The sequence below is a fragment of the Amblyomma maculatum genome, chromosome 10 (genome assembly GCF_055883805.1).
Source record: "Amblyomma maculatum isolate TAMU_Amacu chromosome 10, ASM5588380v1, whole genome shotgun sequence".
Lineage (NCBI taxonomy): Eukaryota > Metazoa > Arthropoda > Arachnida > Ixodida > Ixodidae > Amblyomma > Amblyomma maculatum.
Genome location: NC_139353.1, coordinates 55,278,036 through 55,290,439, shown reverse-complemented (window position 1 = coordinate 55,290,439; position 12,404 = coordinate 55,278,036). Strand labels below are relative to the sequence as shown.

At 43.8% G+C, this 12,404-nt stretch overlaps 1 protein-coding gene across 1 annotated transcript; it reads left to right on the top strand.

Moving 5' to 3' along the window:
* Nucleotides 1–6,898: 6,898 nt before the first annotated feature.
* On the top strand, nucleotides 6,899–11,759 carry LOC146176528 (sulfotransferase 1B1-like). Its single transcript, XM_084580999.1, has 2 exons — nucleotides 6,899–7,364; nucleotides 11,037–11,759. Exons 1-2 carry the CDS (start codon nucleotides 6,909–6,911, stop codon nucleotides 11,520–11,522), a joined length of 942 nt encoding a protein of 313 aa, XP_084437125.1. The 5' UTR covers nucleotides 6,899–6,908; the 3' UTR covers nucleotides 11,523–11,759.
* The last annotated feature ends 645 nt before the right edge of the window (nucleotides 11,760–12,404 follow it).

Genomic DNA, 12,404 nt, shown 5'->3' with positions numbered 1-12,404 from the left:
CATTCCTCTCTATGCCCACCTTTTCTGAAATCGCCGACTGGCGCCATCTATCAGTCGTATGAGCGATTACCGCGAAACTTAAGTGGAAGACTAATTTTCAAACAAAAAATAAAGCTTCCCATAAAATTCTCGGTGAAGGGGATGATATCAATGTATTGACCATACTAAATTCTTTTTAACATGTCCTGTAAGATCTAAAAATCTATTCTGCTTTGAAGCAAAAGCGTTGTAGGCGGGCTTAATCATTAAAAGAGACGTATCGCAAGCAATGTATCCAGGGTCACTTTTTTGCCCTCGGCGCAATTCACCACATGCACCCAGCTGTTCAAGTGTAGCGTCTGCCTACAGACCTTTGGCACAGCAATGGGGGCAGCCATCTCGGACCCAGCGGCTAATATCGCTATGGAAGCCATCGAAAGCAAAGCTTTGGCCACCTTCCAACAGCGACCAAACGTGTTTTTAAGGTATGTGGACGACTGCTTCTGTGTCATAGACAGAAAGCACACGAGCACTTTCCTCGATCATCTCAACGTCGTGGAGCCCTCAGTGAACTTTACTGTTGAGGGAGAGACCGACGGCTGCCTTCCGTTCTTCAACACCGTGGTATCCCGTACCCCGAATGGTTTACGTTTTCGCGTCTGCCTGGAACTGACGCATTCTAGAAGGTACCTAGGTTTTAATTCAGCGCACCCAGTCAGTCATAAGCGGTCCGTGGTTGTGTCTCCAATCAACCGGGCCAGGGAAGTATGCAGTGAAGAAGCAGCCCTACACCAAGATAGTAAGACCATTGAAAATGACTTAGAAAGAAACGCCTCCCCACTGTCGTTCATTCGGAACACGCAAAGAAGATTGGCTCCATCGAAGAAGCCTGCTGACACGGAAGACTAAAGGGCGAAGGCACCGAAACCGAAACGAGTCTTATCCCGTACGTATCAGGGATCACTGAGGCACTGGCACGGATGTTCCGCAAGCATGGCATCAATGTGGCACATGTCTCGACAAGCAAGATACGAAATAAGCTTGTAAACGTGAAAGATCAGCTGCCTCGTGCGAAGTTTCTCGGCGTGGTTTACAAAATTTGCTACGCCGGTTGTGCAGCGGTTTACATAGAAGAAATGAAAGATTTCACGAGACGCCTGAAAGATCATGAGTACGATGTATGTACGTAAAGGAAAAGTGAAAACAAACGTAATCGCGCAGCATGCACAGGAGACTGGCCATGAAATTAACTGGGATGAAGCAGATATAATGACAACGGAAAAGAACGCATCAGCCCGCCGAAATCTCGAGCCACTAATCATCCAGACAACATCTAACACAATGAACAAGAATGATGGCACACTGCTTCCTATCTACGCGAAATCTCTAAGAACAATACTAACCGCTACAAAAAGCCCGGAACGTCCGGCCGGTTGTTCATTGTGAACAAGGGAGCCGTAGCGCTCCCGAAAGGTCATTTGCTTTTTGACAATGGTCAGTGACCAGTGAATCGATCGTCAAACCATGATTCCTAACCAGACAATATGCCGTCGAACCCTCGACTTCAAGTATAGCATGTTCAAAATTCACTGGTTTTTATTCTGTTTTCGCTCCATTCCGTGCGTGACGTTGCCTAAGATTAAAATAAAAACGTAATTTTTCTTTAGCCCACAACGCCGGTGCGGCGGTTAGAGCGCTGAACTGCTGTGCCCAAAGGATGCGGGTAAAAAGCGAGGCAGCAGTGTGCTTTTAGATGTCAATGCATGTTAAAGAACCCCAGATAGTAGAAATTTCTGCGCCCTCTAACTACAGCGTCCCTGATAGCCAGAGTCACTTTGGGAAGTTAAACTCATGAACCAAAAAAAAAAAACCAGTCGTTTTGCTTAACATTTAGCTTCCAGCAGCTCATCCTTATCGAGAGTACTCACTCATTCAACTTGAACAACCGTGCCACAAAAGCCACCATATTTACTGTTCCTTTCAATAAGGCGTTGCAGTTTAACTGAACCACTTTTCCGAAAGTACCTCGATCATTGACACTCACCCCATCGCCCGAAATGGTTTAAACTGCAGCTCGTTGGCAAAAGCTTCGCACTTTTTTTCATCAATAGGCGGCAAACGTTAACGCAGGGAAGAGATAGTATTATAAAGGTTCAGAAATAAGAAAAGAAGAGATGCGTTCAGTTTGGTAACATTGTCCCAACGAGATGTCTCATGTTGAAGAAAAGTGCCGAAGGATAGCCAAGGAGAATGTGCAATTAGTAAAGCTTGTAAATACGCTACAGTTTCCAAAAATGTGAATAGTGTGAACAAGGTTGCCGGAAATAACATACTGATATGCCCAATACCGTACTTTCTATGGCTAGGGAAAACAAATATTTATTTATTATTTATTTATTTCCAATACCTCAAAGACCCCAGGAGTACGAGGTTTTACATGAGGGGTAGGCTTGACGGTATTGTCGAGATTAACAAAAAAAGTTTTCAATGGCGGTTCTGAAATGGCTTGGGTTAGAGTGAGCGACGATGTTAGCGGGAAGATCGTTCCAGTCGATGGCTGTCCTTACAAAAAATGAGGTGCGTTGTCGTTCGGGCATGTGGCGGATAAACGGCCAAGGTGTGGCTGATGCGACTGGATGTTCGATGAATCGGCATGATGACTGCTGTGCTAGATGATAAGGCATGATAAAATTTATGAAATAAACAGAGTATAGATATTTTACGGCGTGCTTGCAAGCTTGGGAGACCGGCATTAGCTTTTAGATTAGTGGCGCTAGTATTACGAGAACAGTCAGACAAGATAAATCTAGCTGCACGGTTTTGTGTAAATTCAATGGTAGATATCAATTTTTGAAGATGCGGGTCCCACAATGCGCATGCGTACTCCAATTTGGGCCTTACAAGGGTTACATAAGCTAGATGTTTAACAGAAGAAGGTGCCTGAGCTAGGTTACGCCGAAGAAAGCCAAGTGTGCGATTAGCATCGTTAGTAACGGATGTAACGTGAGAATGCCATGTAAGGTCACTGGAAATTGTGACACCTATATATTTCAAAAACGATACCGAGGAGATAGTAGTTCCGTTTAGTAAGTAGTTGTACGAAGAATAGTGTTGGCGTCTGTGGAAGGTAATTAGGGCTGTTTTCTTAACATTTAGGGTCATTAACCAATTTCGACACCATTCCTCGACTTTTGCCAGATCGGCCTGAAGAGCCAAATTATCAGTAGGGTTATGTATGGGACGGTAAATGACACAGTCATCGGCAAAAATGCGGATATTAGAAGAGATGCAGTTGGTCATTAATAAAAATAAGGAAAAGAAGAGGACCAAGTACGGTACCTTGGGGTACACCGGAGAGAACAGGGGTGAGGCTGGAAGCGTAATCGTTAGCGAGAACAAACTGGGAGCGGTTAGTAAGGAAATCTTCGATCTAATTAAATACAGATGCATTTAAGTTAATTCTTGACAGTTTTAGTAATAGTCGCTTGTGGGGAACCTTATCAAATGCTTTTTCGAAATCTAAGAAGAATGCATCAGTAGGGATATTAAGGTCTAAGTTGGAACTAATGTCGTTTAAAAACAATGCAAGTTGCGTACCACAAGAAAGGCCTTTCTGAAAACCGTGCTGATTGGGATGGAAAATTTGATGGATGTTAGGAAGTTGACGACATGTGAGTAAATAACGTGCTCCATGATTTTAGAACATACGCTTGTGAGAGAAATTGGGCGAAAAGTGTTACCTGAGCCCTTCTTAGGAACTGGAACGATCTTGCCTACTTCCCAGTCTTGAGAGACTGTGCCAGATGATAAAGACTGCTGAAAAATGTGTGTAAGGATTATGCTAGTTATATGCTTGGTGTTCTTCAAAACCTATGTGTTGATGCCGTCAACTCCTGCCGATGATGTGAGCTTCAAAGAGTCGATAATTTTTGCTATGCCATGAGGTGTAAATGTGATGTCCGTCATGTTCGGATGAGTTAAAATGGGAAAGGGAGGGAGGCTTGCGTTAGTCTCTCTAGTGAAAACTGCACTGAATGTACGATTGAGGGCCTCAGCAATGTCGCAATCAGGTAAAGGAATGCCTGACTCGTTAGTTAAGAAGACGCGTGTATTTGAACGTTTTGGGTTAATAATCCTCCAGAACTGTTTAGGGTTGTTGCGGATTAATAAAGGTAGTGTCGATGAAAAGAATAATCGTTTAGACTTTACTAGGAGCGAGCGAAAAAGTTTTAATATAGAATGATACTTCGGCCATGCACGTGGGGTGTTAGTAGATTTTGCCGCTCTGAAGGGTCGTTTTGTTTTGTTTTTTAATCGTTTAAGAGATGATGTAAACCATGTGATAAAGGACGGTCGCGAATAATCTTCACAGGTATGTACTTTTTGATTAGGTACTGCATTTTAGTTTTAAACATTGACCAGTTTACATCAACTGAACGTTCTCTAAACTCAGAAAGGAATATCTCGCAGAATTCTTCGAGCTCAGTGTTGATAGATATGCAATCACCTTTGTCGTATAATGATATTTTTTTAGTTCTAGCGTTCGGACGTTTGCGCATGCAGTTAAATGTTCCGTAGATTACTATGTGGTCGCTAACGGCGTCAAGATAACAATGGACTGGTGTCTTCCATTTTGTCTTTACCGTGTTTAAATTTTAAGTGTTATTGGTAAGGATTCACTAGTTATGCCAGATCTCATAAGCGAAATAAAAATCAAACCATCAGACTGGCACGATGCAACAGTACTCGTAACGTGAGCGTTATTCCTAGATGTGCCCATTCGCCAAGGATTTGATTATGCATGAGAAAAATATGACTGCCTAAATAAAAGTAGTCTGTTCTATTGAATTTTCTCTCATCGCCCTATTTTGTGGACTTGAAAAACTTTTTACAAATCAGTAAGAAGGAGCACTGAACAAGGGTAAAGGGGGGACGCCTCAGTTTGCAGTTCGAGTCAACTTTTCGACAAGTGGACTTGTCTTCGTCTGGGCAAAGCAATCATCACTGGCATGGGTCTAAATACGTTTTTGCTTCCGAAGAAGAAAAGTTGGGGAGGGGGGAAAGTGCGTGAGAAAAAAGTAGGTCTAGGAGTGTGGAGGGCGAGGATGGGCGAGAAGAAAGTATGTCATGGATTGAAAAAAAGAAAATGTTTCCTCAGTATGTATTTCTCAGCCTGGAACCAGGGATCCTGTGTCCTGCAAGGTAAATAAAAGCCGCAGTACCTGGATAAACTACAATACCGGGTAGATACTTAGTCAGCACTTAAGTAGGTTTGGTGCAGATACACCTTCTTACAAAAGGACCATAAGCTGCACAGGTTTCTCCAAGCACATTTCCTCCTGATCACTTGCTACTTGAGTTTGCCCTCGGACGTTTTTTTTTTTTTGCCTGCCAGTGGTGGTTCACTGTGCGGTTATTATCCTGTTACTTTGTCTTTTTCCCCCTGCCCCCTTCCCCCTTTGCAGTAAGTTTTAAGAATTGTTCTCCTTAGATATATTCCTTTTCAGCGCCCTTTCCAAAGCCTGTCCCTTTGTAAGAAGGTGAATCTGCACCAAACCTGCCTAAGTGGTGACTAATCATCCACCCGGAATTGCAGTTTTTCCTGGCACTGCCACTTTTATTTCTTTTGCAGGACACATGATCCCTGGTTACAGGCTTAGACTGAAAAAACATTTTTTTTTTCAATGCATCACCTACTTTCTTCTCAACCACTTTCCGCTCCCCATCTTTTCTTCTTCGAAAGCAAAAGTCTATTAAACCCCTGCCAGTGATGATGGCTTTGCCCAGAGGAAGACAAGTTCACTTGTCGAAACTTTGGTTCGACCTGCGAACTGAGGGACCCCTGTACCCTTGCTCAGTGCTCTTTCATACCGTCTAAATTATCTTCTTCCCCTCGTTCTACCTGGATCTTTTTAAAAATCAGTGACGTTACCCGAAAAATAAATAAAAAACGCATATATATTTTGTGATGAATCACCTAACGTTGAAAACTCTTTTAATGTAATTTAGCACCTAGGTGGTTCCTCCAGTGAGGTGCTCCCAGCTATAGTAGACAAAGCTGACACACCTCAGTAGAGGAGCGAAGTACATTGGTTTGGTTTAGTTTATGGGGTTCACCATCCCAAAAGACCTCAGGCTTTGAAGACCTTTGTAGTAGACACCGTGGATAATGTCGACCATCTGGAGCTCTTAAGGAGGTGCTACGCGTGCGGTAAGAGAGAGCAAAATGAGCATCGCTATTCAATGAGTAATTCGCTGAAGAGAGAGAGAAAGGGAGAAAAATTCATTTCAAAAAGAAAAAGAAAGAAAAAAGGAACAAAAAGGGGGGGGGGGGGCAGTAGTGGAGTCTTCAATTCAAGACCCCAGTGGCCTGGGCTGCCGCTCTTGCCTGAGTTACCAGCCTACGCTGGATCGCTAGATCAGAGCATAGCAGAGTGACCTCCGACTGCGCCTCCGAATGGTGCATGTTTATGTGTGGAGGTTTGGGGCCCGTGCACCCCCATGTGACGGGGTAGGCGGTGGGCTGGTTGTTGCACTAAGGGCATATGTCTGTGTAGTGTTCTGGGAAAATAATGCTTCGTTGAAGAGACACATCCATTTTTCAGAATAATGAAATACCAGATAGATTAAGAAAGAAAACGTTGCCCACTGTAGTTTAACCAACAGAAATAAAGCATGAGTGTGGAAAACGCATTAACTAGCATTCACTGTATTATTCACTAGTAAAACGAACTTGGTACTTGTTACCTTGTGTTCACTTTGAAGTTTGAAACCCACCGCTGAAAATTACGCGCGCTTCAAACGATCAAGTCAATACAGTAACCAAATTTGTATCGGTTTTTTAATGTTCGAGATAGGTATTGCTCTTACAGATTATGCCCCTTCTTCCATCTATCAATTTCCAGTGACACGGAAAAAAAAAAGAGAAAATGGACGAGTCACTATACAGAGACGTCGATGGTGTATGGATGCACTATATGTTCAGTGAAGAAGCCGTTCGCTCCGCAATCAATTACAAGCCAAGAGATGGAGACATCATCACTGTGACATACCCCAAGTGCGGCACGAACTGGATGCAGTGCATCATTTGGAACATCCTGACCGACGGAGAACCCCCATCCGACATCGGACAATTCAGTCTTATGTGTCCGTTTATTGATCTGACTGGAGCTGGAGCTGCTGAGAACCCTTCGAGAATTGGCCCCGTCATGACACACCTTCCCCTGAGAATCTTCCCGCCGGTTCCTCATGCCAAGTACATCTATGTGGCCAGGAACCCTTACGACTGCGCCGTGTCTTACTATCATTTCCTCAAGGGACTCACGCCGAAGACATTCACGGACCTGTCATTCGAGAAATTTCTGTCACTTTTCCTATCAGGAAAGGTAAGTGATGCAAATGTTTTCGCTTTTCTACCTAAAATATGTGCCTCAGTTGATTGCTGAGAATAATAAGGTCTACTAAAATATAATCTACCTATGTCGAGGACAGGAGAGCTATAGGGGTTTGCCGTCATAATTATGTACGTCAGTAATACCAATAAGCTGAAAAGCTCGGTTTGATTCGTAGTTTATCTCACTACACAGTAGGCGTAACACTTTGGCTAAAATCTAAAACGCCACAACCCTACATATACACCAAACCAAATCAAACTTCGGTTAAAATCCCAGTGATTCAAATCAGTATTGACGAAGGCGCCCTGTCTAACCACATCAATATGAGAATATTTTATTTCCGATTTAAGCAAGTACGGTCAGAAGGCTTCGTGCTCGGGCTTAGCGATCAATGAAAATTCTAAAAATTGTCCTGAACACTACTGGAAGAAAGTTATGTAGATGTGACGTATTTACAATGTGCTAACCATTTCATGTATTCTGCGGTTCATCTTGCGCAATGAGCACAGGCACTAAGAAAAATTTGCCCAAATTTAAAGCACCTCCATTTGTACGCAATTTCGCTCAAATCGCCCTAATACCTCGAAGGGATGGTACTTAAACATCATCATATTAGAACGTCCTCTATGGACCGTATTAGTTCAGACATCTGTTTTGAAGATGATGCCTAGAACAAAACAAAATATGAATATTTGTCAGAAAATAGGTCTCCAAGACTAGGCTGTAACTTTATTTTGCCAGCCAATGCGTTCCGTAGATAAATAAGTCTCCAAGACTAGGCTGTAACTTTATGTTGCCAGCCAATGCGTTCCGTAGATAAAATAAAACAGTACAGAGGCCTTCTGGTATATGAGTATCCCTAAATCGTTTGCAATAAAGAAGCCACCATACATGTTGCCTAAAGTTATTGAATAGCTAGAAGTTCAATACTTAGCGATTATGGGCTTCGCGTCAAGAAAAGATACTGTCAAATCTAGCAGAGCTTTATATGTTCAGGAAATTTCAAAATTTCAAGGTAAAAGTCAAGATTCATTAATGCGCGCAGTTAAGGTTTATGACCTAAGATCAGTTCAGTTCAGTTCAGGCGTTCAGTCGTGTCCGACTCTTCGTGACCCTATGGACCATGTCACGCCACGCTTTCCGGTCTCTCACTATCTTCTTAACATCACATAGCTTCATCTGCAATGCCTCGAGAATGCCATCTAACCATCGCGTTCGCTGCCTACCCCTTCTCCGGCGACCCTCAACCTTTCCCAACATCAAATCTTTCTCCAGCGACTCCTCTCTTCTCATCAGATGACCAAAGTAGCTGAGCTTTAACTTTAGAATTTGACCCTCCAATGAGCAGTCAGGGTTTATGGTCGACAATATCGACTGATTTGATCTTCTGGCAGTCCAAGGAACTCTTAAGAGTCTTCGCCAGCACCACAATTCAAACGCGTCAATTCTTCGGCGGTCAGCCTTTTTCACAGTCCAACTCTCGCATCCATACATCACAACTGGAAAGACCATAGCACGGGTTATACGGATCTTGGTTGGCAGACTAATGTCTCTGCTCTTTACTACTCGGTCAAGGCTAACCATTGCTCTCTTTCCCAGAAGCAGGCGTCTCCTAATTTCATGGCTGCAGTCTCCTTCCGAGGTAATCTTGGCGCCCAAGAACAGAAAATCTGTCACAGCTTCCACTTCTTGTCCATTGATGCTCCAGGACTTGATAGGGCAAGACGCCATGATCTTCGTCTTTTTAATGTTCAGTTTAAGCCCAAACGTCTCACTCTCTTCTTGTACGCGCATCAGAAGTCTCTTGAGTTCCACTTCACTTTCTGCCATTAAAGTGGTATCATCCGCATATCTAAGGTTGTTGATACGTTTTCCAGCAATCTTCACTCCAGCTGAAGACTCGTCCAGACCGGCCTTCCTCATGATGCACTCTGCATATAGGTTAAATAGGCAGGGCGACAGTATGCAGCCTTGCCTCACCTCTTTCTCAATCGGAAACCAATCAGTAAGACCATGCCCAGTTCTGACTGTGGCCTCTTGCCCTTCATAAAGGTTCCTGAGGAGACAGATGAGGTGAATTGGAACTCCCATCTCTTGGAGAGCTTGCCACAATCTGCTGTGATCTACGCAGTGAAACGCTTTCGCATAATCAATAAAGCAGAAGTAAATGGGTTTCTGGAACTCTCTTGCTTTTTCCATGATCCAGCGAAGGTTGGCAATTTGGTCTCTAGTTCCTCTGCCCTTGCGAAACCCAGCTTGCACGTCCGGAAGCTCCCGATCCACATACTGCTGCAGCCTACCTTGCAGGATTTTTAACATCACCTTGCTAGCATGCGAAATGACCTAAGATAGGGCAGCCTAAATCACACATGAAAAAAAGACTGAAAAAGGCTCGCCGCCCTCGAGTCAGCTGGCCCCTAGGCTTTCCTACATCTGGGCCGGTCTCGCTGTTATACACCCTCGGCTTTTACGCGGAACTCCGGCGCCTCTTCTCCAGTGATGAACACAACTAACAGCAGCAGCAAAACTATCTAGATAAAACAAAAACAAAAGAAACAACTCCTATAGTGCATATGAAACACTGGAGTGTTAGGATTCTGACATACTCTTAAGCCGCCTAAATGAATTACCTCGTAAAATGGAAATGGTCGATTAATAGCGAACTGAAGTAACATAAAGGTCTGTTAAACTCAATTTTTCTGGCAAAAGAAATTTGCAAAAACAGTAGTTAAGAAAGCTGAGAAACACGTAGGACGCCAAAAAAGCGTCGTCGACGTTGTGAGCGACAAAGGACGGCCATGTCATTGGCAGTTGGTAACGGGTAGCTTCCGTGGCCGGGCACTGATACTTCGATGATTTTTGTGACGCAACGAGACCACATGATGTCAGAAAGTTGGGAGGAGTTGAACAACTCGGGTCTCTCAGGCGGGAAGGTGAAAAAAGAATCAACCTTCCGGTGGTTTTGGATTATGATTAAGCCACCCAACAACTTTACTACGCAGAAACGTCTATGCCTTTCTAAGTTAAAATCAGTTTCGAATTGCTGTTCTGCAAGCATCGTGCTGGCCCACTGCGCTCCAAGAACAATAGTATTGGCTTTCATTTTGTACACTTATTGCTTCGCAGAAATGTCTTCTTTTCCGGCAAGCGACGCAGCTAACGCTATGCCCTGTAACGCTGACAGTTTGAAACAGTGGACACGGGACAGTCGCCGCCCAGAGGCCTATAGCTGCTAACTTGTATTTGAATTGTCAGCAGGCGGGCCATATGTTTGCAGTGTGATAACAATCTTATATGGTTAATGGAACCCGGGAGAGTAGATGGCGGGGTCACATGGGTTCGGGTTGAAGATAACACTGGTCAGAATAGCGAAAGTCCTTGTATTTCTTGGTAATTATGTATAGTCTTGCCCCCTTATGAGCTATGGCTTTATCAGGACTTAAAAGGAATCTTACGGGCTCTGACTTTACATTAATTATTATTCGTGTAGGCTGTTACGGCTACATTAATGTTATGAAAGCTAACGTAGGGATAAAAAGTAACCTCCCAATGAAAAATATCATTTATGTGCCACTTAAGGCGATGGATGTGAAGTGTGCTTAACAGAACGGTTGCATTTTTTGCAAAAAAGAAAGATTTCTTTTTTTTTTCTCCAAAACGCAGATCATTTATGGGGATTTCTTTGACCATCTGCTACCCTGGTATGAGCGCCGGCATGACAAGAACATCTTGTTCCTTACCTACGAACAGCTGAAGAAGGACATCCGGGGAGAAGTGCTCAATATAAGCGACTTCCTTGGGGAGAACTACGGTCGTCGCATGCGTGCGGATCCGGCACTCTTAGAGAGAGTAGTACACGGCAGCAGCCTGGAAAGCATGAAAGATCTGTTCAAGGACACACCAGAAGACAGGATGAGGAAGATAGCAGAAACCGCAGCGACGATGTCCCATCCTATTGAGATGCTGAAAAATATGCCGCAGGGCAAGTTGGACCTGCACGAAGGTGTGGGATTTGTGCGGAAAGGAATCGTGGGTGACTGGAAAAACTACTTCACTCCGGATATGATAGATAAGATGAAGGCTTGGATCGAAGAAAAGACCAAGGCATGTGATGTTATGACGCTGTGGAAAGACTGCGATCTTCCTTAAGGTAGCGGGATTTTTAATCCGATCCGATAAAACATTTATGCAGTTACAGACAAATTTCGCTCGCAGTTGTCTTTGTTAAAACATGTGCCTGATTAGAATTTGTTTTGTTTTCTCGCCTCCTTTTTTTGAAATACTAAAATTGATTTGGTACATTTTTTTTACCCCGCGAAATTCATTTACAGGCTTCCCATTGCCAACCTCCCTGTCACTGCTCAATAAACAGCTTCTGATCTAGGAGGTAAAGGCATCATGAGCACAAAAATTTGGAGGACGCTTAAGTTTCGCCTTTAAGAATGGAACGCGATAGCGTTATCGCGCGCCGTTCGCACTGTCTACTCATTTACTTGTAGCTCTTTTGAGTGCCACAAAGACGTAGTTCACATGATACAACACTCGTTAACTTCACCAAAGCATGACTGTTTGGTAATTACTTGTACTGAAACGTGATTCTGGGACGTAGAAGGGCTGCTAGCCACCTTGCCGAAACTCGCGGGCCTCAAGTTGCAGTCGTAGTTCATCGACAACATCGTTGCCGATTCTAGCCGGCGCGATGAAGATTTCGGAGGCCATGCCCTGTCTATCTTATTCCGTGCGCCACACGCATGATGGCGCTACGTGCACGCCAAGCGAGGAGGAAGTAAAGCGGAAAAGTAATTTGTCACGTGCTTAACTGCGTGTTCTGTAATTCTGTAATTTAAATGCTCATAATTATTATTATACGCCACAATACACTTCTCTAAGGGACATTTCTGAGACAACACCACAATCAATAGACGCGCCTTTGTTCTTTTCAAACCATCTAAGTCGGCAATAAAGCAGAAAAAAAAAAAAAAGCTGGCGTGGCCGAGTGGTTAGAGCGCTTGTCTCGCACCCCGGAGGCCC